At 37.6% G+C, this 17,502-nt stretch overlaps 1 protein-coding gene across 1 annotated transcript; it reads right to left on the reverse strand.

Annotated features, from left to right (window-relative positions):
* Positions 1-1,490: 1,490 nt before the first annotated feature.
* Positions 1,491-3,409, reverse strand: LOC116206745 (probable membrane-associated kinase regulator 1). The gene is made up of 2 exons (XM_031539550.1): positions 2,714-3,409; positions 1,491-2,459 (listed from the first exon to the last, which is right to left on the reverse strand). The coding sequence occupies exons 1-2, from the start codon at positions 3,242-3,244 to the stop codon at positions 1,896-1,898; spliced, it is 1,095 nt and encodes a 364-aa protein (XP_031395410.1). The 5' UTR covers positions 3,245-3,409; the 3' UTR covers positions 1,491-1,895.
* Between the last annotated feature and the right edge of the window lie 14,093 nt (positions 3,410-17,502).

The following is a 17,502-nucleotide window of genomic DNA, read 5'->3' on the forward strand; positions in this document are numbered from 1 at the left end:
GATAATAATTACCATGATCATTCCCCCCTCAGTTTCGACTTTAACTTAAGACTTGATTTGAAGATGTTGTTGCTAATGTAAAAGTGATGAAGCATATAAGATAATAATTTGAAATTACTTGAATTAAATTTTATACTTGAAATAGAGAATAAGTAAAATCAATTTTCGTAAGAACCTATTAATTTGTTGGAAAAAAATCAAATTTTCAAATCATGATTTGAAAAACTCTCACCGTACACTTATTCTTTCGGAAAGCTATGCACGTGTTCAACCTCTCACCACATTCCAAAAAAAGTCAATCAATGGTATTAACGAAAACTATATGTGACCCCTCCATGTACATTCGTACAATAAGGAGTCAGAATTGGATGCAAGGATTGACTTCGACATATTTTTTGCCTTCAAGATCCTTGAAATCAACGTTTGAGGAAACAAAGGCTTTGAATTCTTTGATGGCCATCGAGATGAACCTTTGAGGCTAAGAAATCTATGTTACTGCAAGGTCGGTCTTAAAAAGTAGCCTATATCTAATAATTATAAAAACTTTCACAATATCCGTTTCGTTTAAGCGCCTCTCGAAAGAAGCCTTAAACGAATCGGGCATGGATCTCAATGTGTTATTAGTACGTTCAAGAAAATTGCTATTAGTACGGCCGAGAGAATTGCTAATGTTCACAAAAGAGAGATCTCAAAGGGATATTAACCCATTTTTCAACAAACATGGACGTCGAGCCAGCTTCATTCAAGTTAAAACTGCCATTCACATGTCATGAGCACGTCGAGGTTAATTGAGTGAATCAAAAGTAGCTAGAGGAACAATATTGCGGAAGACGGGCATGGTTCCACAACGCTGAGAGGATTTTCTAAAATATTATGTGCATAAATACTATGGCCAGTGACGTAGTCGTATATTTATTTTCGAACGATAACTTTAGGCATTGAGACTAATAAGTTGTAAGATACCAGCTGATAAGTAAGTGCCGTATTCTCAAACACGTTATATAATGCCATATGAAACGTCATTGTCCCATGAATAGATAGGTTCATGTCTTGAAACTTCAATCGCAGCTCATCAACTATAATTATATCATGCTTCGCTGATGCCATTTTTTCACACACACACACATATATATATATTCTTTTTTTATTTTCTATATACGCCAGTAGGATCTTTTCTAATAATTTTTTTTTTGTTCATGTACTCTTCTTTGTGGATCATTTTTCCATATAGTCATTTAACGTAAGATAAAATTCTCATTGTTTTCAAAAAGAAAAAAAAAAAGAATCTCGATGATTAAGTTTACTTATTTATACATCTTCGCTTGGTAATTTAAAAATTTCATGTTCGATATTCAATTTGGACTATCCAAAATATTTTATTAATTATTATAATTTTTATTTTATTATATTAAACCTATGAATTGTTATTATAAGCGAAAAAAAAGAGTTTACTTATCAATTTTCGGAATTCTTTTTATTGGTGGCCAAAAAGCTAAAATTGACCGTTTCATAACCTCTGTATATGGTGAAGTCAAACCTTTTTCTCATCTCCCCTTAAGGAAGAGATAGAGAGAGAGAGAGAGAGAGAGAGAGAGAATCTCTTCAGATTCTCGATTTCATCGAGAGATTCTGCCAGCTCCTCTTCTTCAGAGACATCACATGTTTTTCATCTCTCCCTCGCTTGGCTTCCCTTCCCTTCCCCTTCATCATGATTTCATCTCATCTTCTCCTCCCGGCTGGCTATCCCTCCAGTGGAAAACAGAAAACAGAAAAATCGGTTTTCCCTTTTTACACATTTTCCCAACTCTTTTCTTTCTACTGATTGATCAGGAAAAAAAAAAATTCAATAAAACAGCAAAGTACAGAGACAAAAAGGACAAGACGAAAAGCTTAAATCAAATCACATTCAGACCGAATTTACTGCTCTGCCCCGGATCCCGCTGCTTGCTCGTGCTCTGCTGCTGCTGCTGCATCATCGAGTTCTTGCAGTGTGTTATCGCACCCTGTATCGCGCTCTGCAGCTCCTCCATGGTCGACGCCACGCTGTCCCCGTAAAAGTACCCCGCCCCTCCCCCGGATCCGGTCCTCGCCGGGCCCGGGTACCCTCCCCTGCCCAGCACACCGGAGTGGCTCGGCGAGGACCGCATCGAGGACGGGCAGCTCGATGCGGCGCAGGCATTGATCCGCTTGCTGCTGCTGCCGCCGATCCTCGGGTACCGGAGGTTACCCGAGAACGAGTGGTCGAACATGCTGCCCCCGACATCCCTCCTTGCGCTCCCGCCCTTGCCTGGTGCAGCAGGTGATGCTTCGTGGCCGAGGGAGGTGGCGGATCTGATGATGGCATCGTCCAGCTTCGAGGGTACGGATGTCATTTTGCCCATCCGCTGCTGCTGCTGCTGTTGTTTCGTGGACAGCTTCTCGTACAGCGGTTTAACCTTTTTCAAATACCTTCGGAAGACCTGCCCCAGAAAAAAAAACGATGGATCTGATTTAGCCATCAAACTTTTTGAGGAACTTCAGAAACACCCACGCTCTTTGATCTCATTCCGATTTTCAACCCCATAACTTTCATAACCGGAACTTTGAGATGATTTTGTAATGGTAGAGGAAGTGATTGAATGAATATGATCGAGGACTACTTTGTAAAATTGTCGTTTTTGTGTAATTTTACGGTAAATATTCGAAAGAATGAAGAGAGGAGAAAGACGACGACCTCCTTGGCGGATGCGCTCATTCGCTTGACGGAGGACAGCTCGCGGCTTTTGGCATTGGCGTCCTTCCGGAAGACGGAGGAGAGCTTGGGGAGGGAGAAGTACTTGCCGGACGTCTCCGACTTGCCTCTGATCTGGTGGTGGTGGGGGTGGTTGCTGTTGACGGTGAGGCGCTTGAGCTCCTCGTCGTAGGGGTCGGCGGCGGAGCTGGGGCGGGAGGAGTCGCAGCAGGAGGAGAAGTCGGAGGAGCTGCCGGAGGAGTCGCGGGAGGAGTCTGTGGCGGTGCCGGAGGAGGAGGGGGAGGAGAGGAGGAGGGTGCGGACCATGGAGAGGCGGGGGGAGAGCTGGAGGGGGAGGAGCTGGCCCTTGTAGAAGAGCTCGTCGGCGGGGCAGAGGGCGGCGGAGGACTTGCGGGGGGAGATCGAGACGGTGAACTCGAAGTCGGAGGAGGAGGAGGAGAGGGAGTGGGTCGGGGACGACGGGAGGGTCTGTGACGACCGGTAGTGATGGCCCGACCTCGTCGACCTTCCCATTACTGTAACGGCGATTGGGTTTGCTTGAGCGAGCTCGCTGGCTGAGTGGTGGCTACATCATCAATGGCGGACGTAGAGAGAGAGAGAGAGAGAGAGAGAGAGAGAGAGAGAGATAATAGAGATAGAGACGAAGGAGGAGGAGAGATGTAGTAATGGTTTAGATTTAGATTGGAGGATTGGGACGTTTTTGTGATCTGACAATTGATTAATTGCGAGATGGCAGGATACCATTTTGACCTCACACCCCTGTGACGGCGCGTTTATGTACGCGCCTGCTCTGGGACGGCACTCCCTGACGGCTCACCTCCAAGGTACTTGCGTTGCATGTCTCCCTCCAAAAAACTGTTGTATCTATTTCAAATACGATTATAAGAAACAGAGAAAAAAGTGGCAAATCCAACAATCCTGAGTACAAAGGAAAAACTAAACGTAGAAATATGAAGAGTCTATCGTTGAAATGCTCCTAAACTTCTCAAATTGCTGATGCGATACAATTTCATCACTTGAATCGAAGCATTCTATTGCATGATATTGGAGAGTCAAAATTAAATACCTATAATAGATAAATAGTGTATGATAATATCAAGAATATATTGTAATGATTTCAAAAGTTTACCTTTTCCATGTACATTTAATATTTAGAAAATAATTTATTTCTATAATAAAATGTTTTCGGTTATGTAGAAAGTCCATAGGTCTAATATATTTATCTACTAAGTTAGACCGTTATTGTTTAAGTATCAAACAAGAAGTGATTTTAGGTCCCTATAGGACCTTTTTGGTGGAGAGTGGGGTGCTACCTTTTATTTTTAAATTTTTAACAATTTTTAATTTTAAGTATAAAGGAACAATTTTAATATATCTTTAATTTATTGACTCTTTTTCTATTTGCAATATTAAAAATACCCTAATTTTATTTTCGAGAAAACACAAGATTACGCCACCTATTGGTCGAGACTAAACTCTTCCAATGCGTTTGTTTTCAGAGTTAAAGTCACGAATTTGTGATTGTGATTGTGATTGTAGAAGAAGACAAAAATATATGGGGCCCACCAGTTTGACTTTTGAAATATGAAATGAATGGAAGGTATAGATAATTAATTATAATAAGATTGTATTTTAATAATATATGGGGTCCACCAATTTGACTTTTGAAATGTGTGTTTTGTTGTGTAGTGTTTTGAGTTAAAGTTAAAGTTAAAATCTTAAATCACGACTTTGAAAACAAACGGAGCAGAAGGTTTGGCTTAGCCATGGCCAGGGGCGAAGCCAAGATTTTTATCTAGGGGGGTAAACTTATACGTTTGGGGTAAAATTTAAAAAATTCAAAGTTCAGGGGGGGCAAAGTATTAATTTTATATAAAAAATCTCATACTTTGGGAGGCAAAAGTTAAAAGTTTCAAAGTTCAGGGGGGGCAATTGCCCCCCCTGCTTCTTCATTGGCTCCGCCCCTGGCCATGGCCACTTTATGAATTTCGAACTCCTGCATTGCATGTAAAGTTCATTAGTTACAATTAGTAGGACCTTTTCATTTCCTTTAAATTTTAATATCTTTCTAGTAATTTCTTTATTTGGTAGCGAGGTGGTTGATTCTTCTAACCTGCACGACCCGGCATTTTTATTTCGACATTTTTTTAGTTAATAAGTATAAAAAGCCTATTTAAATTAATTACAAATTTAAAGGGCCTCTTCTTATTTGTGACATTAAAAATTTGCTAATTCTAACTCAATGAAACGACAAGGTTACCCACCTTATTAATGTGATCATGACCACTTAATGAATATCAAACTCTTCACTTCAAGTAACGTTCATCCACTTAAAATTAGCATGACACTTGTATATTTATTTATTTATATTAAATATTAATATTCTTTTAGCAATTTTTTTATTTACGTATAAAAATCATCGATCAATTGGTCACCAATTTAAATATATTTTTTATGATGCTAGAAATGTCATAATTTTTTCGGGGAAACGTGAAAGGTTACATTATCCTATTTAATGAGACTAATTTATGTTTGCCATGACCACGAGATATTTTTAATGAATATAGTTTATGTCAACTTAAGATTATTCACCTAGTACTATGATCATGTCGTTCTAAATAGACACACAGATGTAATTTGGATCCGAAGCGAAGCGCGTGTAGGAATTGGCCAGTTTTTATAATTTGACTAGCACTTGAGCAAGGAGAGGGGCTTCGGGTATGGTCTCATTGGCACTTGAGTCTTTTTTTTTTTTGGTAAAAGGGGGCATATATCTATTGAGGGTTGACCGAGAAATCTCGGGTAGTAGAAATGACACGAGTATTAGGTACGCCCATTTGGTCTAACAGAAGAAAATTAAGAACCCCACTTGGGGGAGTGTCAAAGTAGGTAACAACTTCATGTGTGTATGTTGGATCCAAGAGTTAGTAAAGGAGCATGTTAGGGACCTGCAATTCGAAATGATTGGCATTAGTAGAAAATTATCACAAAACTTTGATGAGTCTATTGTGATATTATCATTATCTCGGATAAACGAAATTTGAGTGATCGTCGGAGAGGGAGACAGGGGAAAAGGATTGACCACCCTTTGTTACCTTATTTGCAATAGTAGAAGGTCTGGCGATCAGTGTCGACATCGAGAACCGAACAACATCAATTGCCGCCGCATGTGGGAAACGTATAATATAGGCCGTGGTTACCACCAGAAGAAACCAAGTTGTGTCTCAAAGTGAACAACCACCTAACCAATTAAGGGACATCGTGCTGATCTCACCTGGCTTGGTAGCCCCACAAGTTATTTAAAAAAAAAATCAAAGTGCAAATATTTTTTTTTTCACTTACAAGAGAGGTCCATGGACCTAGTATATTGACATAGAAATCATAAAGGGGAACGAGTAGTCTCACTAGATATCGAATCTGAGACCTCTTGATCACCAGGCGATAGGTGCACCACTGTACTATTCCCTGCACCCATAAAGTTCAAATATTTTGTCTTATGGGTAACCTTAACTCTCAATTAGCATTCAAACCTACATTAACATCACCAAGCTCTGAGCTCGCTTCCTGTCTCTCCGATCCACATTTCAATACAACGCCTTGACCATCTCCGTTCCGATGATACAACGACTCCCATTCTGATGCAGGCGTTGACATCAACACCACCACCTGCTACGTCGGTTGCTCCTCAGTTTTCTTGAGTCCTGCCTCGAAGCCCTCTAAGGTCGTAGCCCGCTGCTCCTCACCGTTCCCAGTTCTCTCGAGTTCTCCTCTGCCCTAAACCCAGTCCTTTATGATCTCTTGACGTCTCGGCTTTCTCCGCCTGTCCTCTGTATATGTTATCAGCCGCTGTTCTCGACCTCTTCTATGGGAGCAAGTTTATCCGTTTAGGTGTCTCTCTCTCCCTCCCTCTGTCGCTCTCTGTCTCTGGGCCAATCTAGTGGTTTGGCAATAAAGGAACCTAAAATCCTTTGTTGGATCATCTAGAATATTTATGAGTCATTATGAAAAAACTAAACTTCCTTTTGATTTTCGAGTTGGATAAATTATCAAACTTGACTTGATTTTGTTCAGTGATTGTGTGTTGACAAATATATCGATGTCTGTGAATATACATGTATGTATGTATATATATATATATATATATGTGAAAGTAAATGAATAATTTATTATTAAAAATTAATTTTGAAAATGATTAGAAAAAAGTATGAGTGAAAAAATATTATTAAATTAAAGAAAAATATCGATGTATGTGAATATATGTATGTATATATAGATGTGAAAGTAAACGGATAATTTATTATTAAAAATTAATTTTGAAAATGATTAGGAAAAAGTATGAGTGAGAAAGTATTATTAAATTATAGAAAAAGACAAAATAATAATATTATGTTGTTAAATTTGGAGAATAACAGAGTTGAGTTGGGTAGAGTTAGATAAATTATTCAAAAACCAAATGAAGCCTAAATGATTGTGAAATTGAATGATTTGAAAATGCTCCACGTTTATGACGATGCAATTGATGAGTTCCAATAAAACATAATCACTAGCATAATCATTCTCATTTAATCTCCCTTGATTGACAGAATATGTTTTGTAGAAATAGAGCCTCGATTAATTTTCGCTAAATTTGTTTTTATAATACATATGTCGTGAGAGACGAGTATCGATCTTGATGTTTCCATCGACAATGATGCTATGAGTGATATTGAAGAAGACGTGGATGGAGTTGAAGAAGGTGCAAATGCAGACGCTGCCAATTCTTTAACGTCGAATGTGCAGACGATTGATTAAAGAAAAGGGAAGCAGAGGAAGGAGAGATCACAGTGTTGGACTTAATTCGACAGACTTCCCATAGGTGAAGATGCTATAGGGTTGTGCGAATGCAAGTACTATCTAAAAATGTTTACTTGTGGTAATAAAGCGTTTCTTTCAGGCAAATTTTAGGTTGTGGGCGGTGGTAGCTCTTCGAAGGCCACAGCCCCAAGCATAGTCCCTAGCAAGACACTGCTAGCCCTCCCCTCCTCCATTGAAGACTTTTTTTTTTTACTTCCAGTATTTTAAAATTTCATAAAAGTCAGCCGAAAGTCACGTGAGCAGAAATGTTCCCTCGACGCCATATGAACTATGGCTTCAACAAAAATAGGACAATTAGTATCATTTATATATATATATATATATATTGGTTACAAAGGAGGTATCATGTCTAGCTCAATGAAAGAGAAGTGTCTGCATCATTCACATGATGTCATGTAAGCTCTCTCTTCATCAAAAATAGGACGATTAGTATCATATTTATAAAGGTGAGGTGTATGCAACATTTTACAGAAGTGCGCATGTGAAATTTTCACAATATTTATAATTTAGTATCACTAGAACAGATTTAGCAATCACGGTTCCACTTGTCTCGCATAAGGTGTCAACACAAAGTATTGCATAATGTGCAAGCAAGTATATAGTAAGTCTAAGAGTGATATTCATTCTTATTCAACCGTAATTGGTCAGTACTGATTGAACATATTTATCATGAAGGCAACATGTGTGCTGATTGACTATTGAATCATGCTCTAACGCTTCCTCTCGGAATCCATAGGCTTGTTAGTTGTCTTATTGGACTTGATCATTTGATTTTCAATGATATTACAGGGGCCATAATGCCTCGTCTCTGTATTCTCTGAATTTCTTATTGATGCATTTGGGCTAGGTCCCGTATTTCACCAAAAAAAAAAGTTTAAGAATAAACTAACATTTTAAACGGTGTATTTAATGAAATCAAAGAGGGAGTAGTTCTGTGAAGTATATCTTCGCCTATTGTCCTATTGGACTTGATTATTTGATTTTCAATGATATTGTAAGGGCCACCATGCTTCATCTCTGTATTCTCTTAATTTCTTATTGATGTATTTGGGCTAGGTCTCGTATTTCATCAAAAAAAACAAAAAGAGTCTAAGAGTAAACTAACATTTTAAATTGAGTATCTAATGAAATTAAAGAGGGAATAGTGCGGTAACGTATGTCTTCGCCTAGCAACTAGGATATTCTAAATTCGATACTTTTTGTGAGACTATCCGCACTCCTATATTAACTATTATGATTTTTATTTCATTATAATGTACTTATGAACCTCATTTATAATCGAAGGGCGAGCCAACGCTTTTAAGAATTTGAAAAAATTCACCACTTAAGTCGAACATACTCGTTTAATCTAACAGTTAGATCCAACTGTCAATTTTATATTGGAGAACTGAAGTTGATGCGGACATGGAGGCATTAAGGGCTTCTACCTGCCAGCTTTCAGTTAAGAAAAATTGGCGGCTGGACCTATCTGACGGAGTGCGCATGATGGACTCATCCAATTTACTTCGTCTTTTTATAAAACATTGTTTAGAAAATCCATAATTTTAATTTTTTTAAATTTTCTAAGAGCTTAAATTCATAACGTTATGTCATAAATTTTTCTTTTATTAGATGATAATATTTTTATAAATTCTATATATAATCATTTAATTTCTTTGTAGAGTTTATATTATTGGCATCATGTATAGTTACTTCTTAATACAATAAAATATTTTTAGAGTAAACTAACATTTTAGTCCCTAACGTTTGGACCGGCCATCAATTCCGTCCTCAACGTTTCATGGCCATCAAATACACCCTGAACGTTAGCCTTATGTCCGCCAATTTGGCCCTTGCCGTCAACTCACCGTTAATTAAATACTAAAAATAAAAGAAAATACAATTTTTTTTTGGAAAAATTCAAAACCAGATGGGGGCCAATCTAAATCAGATAATAGATGTTTAGGAGCTGCACATCGGAGATATACAATATTCGAGGAAGTGAGCTCGAGTTTCACGCCATAGCAGAATTTGTACCAAGCTTGGCCTTGCCGTTGGAATGCATCTGTTTTGGAACCCAACTTCACACGCGCCATTGTCAATTCTTGGAAACGAGCCAGCAGACAAAACAACAGCATGAGCTCACACAAGTCGAGAAAGAAGACTTTGGAGATCAACCCCGACAATGGCACGTAAGGATGAACATCGATGAGGATGCAGGGGAGGCTAATGTGGACATGCCACATCAGGGTTTCGAGCATGGGGAGGAAGTCGGGTGAAGACGGAGACATCCGGACCCGAACCCGATCATTCAAATCGGCTCGTGAAACCCGAAAGATCCCACCCCAAATCGGTTCGATTCGGTTCGGGTCCGGATGCATCCTCCTTCACCCGACTCCCTCCTCATGCCCGAAACCCTAGCGTTGCTCCTCTCCTTCACGCAACTCAGCGCCACCCCTGCTTGTATACCCATTGAGAAACGGCCGAGACATATCAGATCTATACCTTAGCGGCGCCCCACCAACAAACGGCCCGGGGGAATCCGGAATCAATCTTGCTAAATTCCTCCACCCAAAATCAATTGGTTTGTTCGATTTTGGGGAATTTGGGAAATTAGGGTTCATCGTTTGAATTGGGGAAGGAAGGGAATCTGGAATCCAATTTTGTTCGTGTAATGTCAGGAGCTTGGAGGTTTCAGTAGAGGAAGTTGAAGTGAAGATGCTCGACAGAGGTTCCCAGTGGAGCTGTGCTCAAAGGGCTAGAGGAGAGACAGTGCCACATCTCAAAATGGAGGAAGTCGTCGGAGCGGTAAGGAAGGAAGGCCGCATCGGGGTCTGAGCTCAGGGAGGCTTGCGAGTTCGTATCGTCCTTGCCACGAGCAACGGAGGGAGGAGGAGCTGAGCTGGGGTGGTCTCGGTGGCCCGCTGATCGGAAAATGCTTTTGAGGGGTAGCGACAACTTGAGGAAGGGAAGGAGGAGGAGATGGAGGGGTCTGTCTGTTTGGCTCCTTGCACCGAAGACGATGAATTTGGTCCTCCTCTTGAGGTAGCGGCCAAGCCTCCTCCCTCCTTGGCGTTTTTTTCAGATTTACAAAAGAGAGTTGTACCTCTAATTTTTTATTAAAAAATATAATTTTTTATTAGCATTTAATTAGCACAGTTAACGGTAAGTTGATGGAAGGGCCAAATTGATGGAGAGAAGGCCAACGTTCTGGGTGTATTTGATGGCCATAAAACGCTGAGGACGAAATTGATGGCCGAACCAAACGTTAGGGACTAAAATGTTAGTTTACTCATATTTTTAAGTTTCATATGATAATCAATTAATAAAATTAGACTAATTTTGGATGGTTTAATAAATTTTTTCAACTGACTGTCTCAATTATTGTGCATTGTGTATATTTAATCGTTGTATATTACATATTTATACAAACTTAATTACTCTTTTTAAAATATGTAGTTTTATGACATTTTTATTTCAAATATTTAAATTTTATTTTTGTATTACGATAAGTTCAGACATTATAATAAGAAATGATATGAAATATATGAATTATTTTACATTATCTCTCTTAATCTTTTAAATAGATTATTTTAATAATTTTGTTTCATTAATGAGGAAGTATTTATTGTTATAGGAGTCAATTCTGCTAATACGATATGCATGAATTGACTAATATGATATGCATTAACATATTTAATTATAAATATTTAACGAATATATATAGACAAATTCTATCACGTACGCGATCTTGTGTATCATGGTAGTATGCAATCAATTTTTAGTCCTTTGAATATAAAAAAAAAAAATCTTTTTTACCCACAGATCTTTCAATAACAGTACAAATTCATCCAATCGAATCCAATTTTACAAAATTAACGATTCGCTGACATGTAGCTGGTCGTGGCGGTTTTTATATTAGACTAGTTAACATGAGGGTATCGGACAACCAGTTTTACTGGTTCCGAGGTAAGATCGTCGGGGAATCTACCAGCGGCCACTGGCGATGGTCGGTGGCAGTAATGACAGAGTTGACGGTAACTCAGCGGGGTCATAAGAGTAGCATTGTACTGAGCCGTCGACGAGAAAGCAGTCGCCGGCATGTTCCGACGGGGATAACAGCAGGTTGTGGCGGTTTGTGGCATATGTTTAATGTCATCCATCTTGAAATCCGCTAACTACAGGCGTCGGCCACCAGTGGCGGCACGGCTAACTGTCTCCGCTGTCGATGGTACCATCTCAGATGAGATTTTTCTTTTTGTTACGGGATCATAGCTTCCCATAAAAATCTGCTAATCACCATCCCTAAAATTATAGGATATCATTCTATGAGTTATGTTTATTTCCAATACGAAAGACAACCGTCTTTATTCCTGCAGGTCACGTTAGTCCGAGCTAGAACAATAGCGATATCAAGCCAACATATGACTAAAAAGTTAGGTCGAGCTCAATCAACATCTTAGTCAAACCAACATATAAAGGTCACTTTAATTTTCAGTAACTCATGTTAGTCCGCACATATTGTGAGTCGAGGCGGGACCAATTTAGAAAACAAAGGTTAATTATGTAACCGATCAGCACGGTTTAGACTGACATAGCATAGTGGGAACACACACGAATAATTGTGAAAAGATGCTCATCTTAACCATGAGGAAGTACATGCCAACATGATGAGGATTGCTACTTTTCAATATGGGGAATTGTCACAAGTATATCGAGATTTTTATCCTGGAATGCTATATTTTCTTTTTGCATTACAATTAAGAAGGTAAAAGTGATTGATAGATACTGCAATAAGACGTATTAGCTCTAATATATTGGTTTGTCTTCACTAAAATGATCATCTTCTTTTTAATTTGTTGGCCTGAACGAGATTCAGAATGTAACGTGGAAGATCTGGTCTATCATAGAATATATATTGGGTCGAACTAGTCTGATGTATAAAGATAATCCATCATTTTATGAATTAGTTTGGCTCAACATACATATTGAGCAGAGCTAAATAGGTCTAGCTAATATGTTGGGATTCTCCCGCCAAAAAAATCCCCTCAGTAACCATCGTTTGGGATTCCTTGGTTGCCGGAGCTGAAGCTTTTCTCCCACGGTGAGATTCCACTTGCTCCTTCGACGATCTTAGTCTACTATTCTGCCTTACTTCATCTCGTCTCCGCAGTTGATTTCTCAGGGCCTCTGGTAACTATTCTTCCCAGCCCCAAATTGGATTTTGCTCAAATTGATTTGGCGCCAGTGGTGAGATTTGATTTTTTGAAAACCCTAGAGATGTTGGATGAAATGGTTAAACGATTAATCACTGTAAATAATGTTGTCGACATTGCATGCATTAGGTTATCATGGCTACCAAGAGAAAAGAGACCCCAACTAAGCCAGACACCAGTCCTTGGAAGAAACATGAGCAATCCACTTCCGAGGTACTGTCTAATATTGTTTTAGAAATCATAAGTGGAACCAATCCATGAACCTCTACTTGTCTATGGCTTTTCATTAAGCATGACGAATTCTATGCACTGTGTGATATGAAAAAAGAATTATATAAAGAGAAGAAGACTGTTGTGGAAGAACTTGGATTTAGCTGCCTCAAAGATAAATGCAGAGGATCATCGACGGATATGGCTTTTTGGATGAGCGACGAGTTTGATGCCCATAAGCATGCATTTATTATAGAAAGTATGAAGTTGAAGTTTACTCCTAAAATGGTGAGAGCCTCCTTCATTTTAGTCATAGGTGTGGCTTCTTGTACTATTATAAAGGAAGATACCCTTTTTTATTTCACTTCTACTTTTGAAAAACTCGACAGATATACTTCAATTAGAAGTCATTGATATTGGATAAAATGATAAAATTATGAGAAAATACTACTATGTATCCCAACGTTCTCTCATTTTCTTAGTTTTATCCCAATCTGCAATTTTTTCCTGAGTTATCCTAACGTTATTATTTTGGTTTCAAATCTATCTTAACGTTGGTATAGATTTGAAACTGAAATAGTAATATTAGGATATCTTAGAAAAAAATCGACGTTAAAATAAAACTAAGAAAAAATATAAAAATTGGGATACATAATAATATTTATCTTAAAATTATCCACAGAAACGTCCTATTATCCTCTCTCACTCTCACGATCCTTTTTTTTTTCTTCCTCCCTCTTCCCTCTCTTTCTCTGCTCTATTTTTATTAGCGCTTGTTTCGTTTAAATAAGATTTCGAATTCGAGTCCTTGCGATTGCAAAAAATCAACGCTGGGAGAGTTTTATCTCTTAATGGGCCTACCCGACTCGACTGGATTATTCAGGTCCCAATTAGGCTTTCGGACACCAAGATTCATACCCAAAAAAAAGATTATTGTTGACCAAATTATCTAACATTTAATTATAATTATATTCTACAGATGATATATCTTCTATATCTATAACTATACTATCATCGTAAACGAAAAAGAGAATTAATTGATTTACCATTCGATATTAAAAAATACTCATAAATATTTAAAATTGAAAATTATGAACTACTAAATTAGAAAATAATTGTGGATAAGATTCTCAATTCACATACACTTCCAACCAACCAAAACCTTTTTCAATAACTTTTCCCTCCCTCATTTTTTTTAAGTAACGTTTCTCTCCCACACTCTGCCTCTTCCTTCTTTATCTCTTCTCCTCACGTCTCATCTTCCTCTTCTCCACCAACATCTCCAGAAATTCATTTATTTTTCTTCTAGTTAGTTAGTTTATCACCATATATATTTATTAACTAAAAATATATATCTTAATTAAAATATCCCTTATAAGAGTGAAATTTATAATAAAACAGTCCGTTATACAATTAATAAACGGGACAATGACACTGTTGGTCCTAATTGTTTGGCTTTTTTTGACTTTGAGTCTTAAAAGTTTTAAAACGGGTGACCAAGTCCTATAAGTTTGAGAAAAGTGTCAACATTGGTCATAAATCTAACTGACCGTTACCGTCAGCCTACGTGGATCTAATGCTGTTAAAGTAGCCGTTACTGTGATGACATGGCACGTTCCTATTGGTCCGAATTAACTAATAAACTTTTTAAAATTGAATATTAATCCCTCATTTTTTTCATTTTCGAAAAATGCCCCAGGTCGGCACTGTTCATCTTCTTCTTCGGGAACCAGGTGGAGCACTGTTCATCGTCTTCTTCGGGAACCAGGTGGAGCGTCGATTCCCTCTGGATGTTGTAGTCGGCGAGGGTCCGGCCGTCCTCAAGTTATTTCCCGGCGGGATGCCCTCCTTATCTTGGATCTTGGCCTTCACATTGTCAGTCAATCATCAACGGCTCAACCCACAGCCTAAGAAAAATGCCCATTTACTGCTTCAAGAAATTCGCCGAAAATTCATAGACTAACCATCTTCCCGCTGATTAATAACAGCTCACTGACAACCGACGCGCACAAACCAATCAAGCAATCGCGAATCGAAGAACAACAAACCATTGCATTTGAGCAGGAACAAGCAATCCATTCCTGCCCTTTATTCGATTAGCCAAGAAATGACAGACAGAGATAACGCCGAAGTCAATCCAAGAAACGAATACCCAGAAAAATTCAAAGCAACCCAACAAGAAAACCAACCCAGTAGAAAATAAGCAAGAAATCAACAGCACCCAGAAAATAAATAAAAAATATAAAAAATGATGTATTAATATTCAATCCGTCCTTCCTGTCCGTACTGTTCTAGGGTTTTAGTCATCAGTCTCCACCGTGATTCTCCGTCACGCCCCCCCCCTCCCCCACCAAACCAATGGCGGCTGACAAGCTCAGGGATTTGAGTCAACCGATTGACGTCGCCACCTGGTTGCTCCACCTGAAGACGATGAACAGTGCCGACCTGGGGCATTTTTCGAAAATGAAAAAAATGAGGGATTAATATTCAATTTTAAAAAGTTTATAGTTGAGTCAGACCAATAGGAACGTGCCACGTCATCTCAGTAACGGTTACTTTAACGGCGTTAGATCCACGTAGGCTGACGGTAACGGTCAGTTAGATTTAGGACCAATGTTGACACTTTTCTCAAACTTATAGGACTTTGTTACCCCTTTTAAAACTTTTAGAACTCAAAATCAAAAAGATCAAACAATTAGGACCAACAGTGTCATTGTCCCATTAATAAACTAATATCAATATCAAGAAATACATTGCCAAAAAAAAAAGCATAGTGCATGCATCAATTTTCTTCTGATAAAAGGTGTCAATTACTTAGAAGTAACATAAATATCTATTAACATTTACCCAAAAGTAATATCAATTCCTATTTGAATCAATGGTAAAATATCGACTACAATTATATTATTGTCAAAGTAAGCAATACTTATGATAAAGATTCTGCAAATAGTGCGAGTATACTTTTAGTGCAATTTTCTGGTACGATAGCATTGCGTGGGCATTACATTCATATATATATATATATATATATATACACTATCCCAAAAAAGTCCATAATCCATATCATAGAGGAAGTTGAATGGAAGATTAAAATAATAATTCTAACAAAATGACTTCCGCCCTTTTTCCTCTCTTTGATTAACGCGCATACACCTTCCTCTCCCCACTTTTCAATTATTTTGTCATTTTTTAGAATATAAAAAATTCAAGAATTTATAAAGTTTAGAATATTAGTTAGATTGCATTCAATATAGCTAATATGTCTCGATTTGTTTTATACAAATTCCAAACGTAGGGCGAGTATATTGTCTAAGTATATCCAGAAGGGCTAGGCTGGAAGATCTCTGCTGTTCTCTGCGTCTTGGGCCGGTCCATCAATGAATCATCAGGCAGCTGACTTACCCGGCTCCTAAAATCCAGCTACTCAAAACAGATGGTCAAAAAAGCAAAAAAAGAAAGAAAAAAAAAAGGTAAAAGAATTTTATTGGAATAATAAAAATTGTAAAAAGGGAAAAAGAAGGAAAATTGAAGCGTCAATTTCATTCCCTTGCCGTGCCCAACACAAAAAGGATAGTGTTTTATATATTTTTCGAGAAATTAAAATTAGTCTACTGGGACCCACCTCGATTCCTGAAATTACATTTTTTTGGTGTTGAAGAAGTTATAAAATTCAATATTAAATTATTACGCTAACCACCGATTTTATCTTTCTTATATTTTTATTCCCGAATTTCTAATTTTCTTTTTCTTTTGGTAAGTTTTTATTTATTATCTATTAGACTGATTACTCATGCTATGCGCAGGAAATTATAACTACAATGTCAACTAAATATGAAAAACTTTCTTATTTTTCTGAATTTTAACGAGGTCATGGACGAATTATTTTAGTTAAAGAACTTGACAAAGAAAGAAAGAGATAAGAGAATCACATGCGATTTTAACTTTGAAAAAAGTTAGGAGAGAGAATGGAGTAAGAAGATAGGAGGCGTGTGAGAGGGTGAAAGAGAAATTGAATTGGAGAATGAGTAATTGTGTATTTAGTAAATTTATTTTATATAATTTTAATCTAGTGATCTTCGTTAATTACAAATTATGCGATTAATACTCAATGTTTGTAAAAGTAGAGAAGAAAAGAGAAGAAAATAAATAAAAAGTACATATATTTATACTTAGTTTGTAATTGTAATATATAAAGAGAGACCACTCTTTTGTTTTTGTCCGTCTTTGCCACTATAAATTTTACCTATTGAACACCTTTAAATTGAGAATATGGTCACTGATGTTTTTATGCCTCCTACCAGCTCTTCCTCCAAATAACCACTCCCTATAAATTTATTCAAATAATTACTTACTAGTCATCCTTTTCTCCCACTTTTCCTCTTTTTTCGGTTTTTTTTTCAAACGAATATTTATTATTATGAACAAATTTTATTCATTTTCTCAATCATAAAAAAGTTCGTTAATTTTGACTAGACAGGAGAAAAGAAATAAAAGGATCAGACATATTCAACG

This window comes from Punica granatum, chromosome 5, assembly GCF_007655135.1.
Source record: "Punica granatum isolate Tunisia-2019 chromosome 5, ASM765513v2, whole genome shotgun sequence".
Taxonomy (NCBI): domain Eukaryota; kingdom Viridiplantae; phylum Streptophyta; class Magnoliopsida; order Myrtales; family Lythraceae; genus Punica; species Punica granatum.

What these genes read in the sequence shown, in the direction of transcription:
- LOC116206745 (XM_031539550.1), bottom strand. Translation starts at nt 3,244, where the DNA reads ATGGGAAGGTCGACGAGGTCGGGCCATCACTACCGGTCGTCACAGACC. An exon ending in TGAGCGCATCCGCCAAGGAG is followed by an intron (nt 2,460 to 2,713) that starts GTCGTCGTCTTT and finishes TTTCTGGGGCAG; the next exon opens with GTCTTCCGAAGGTATTTGAA.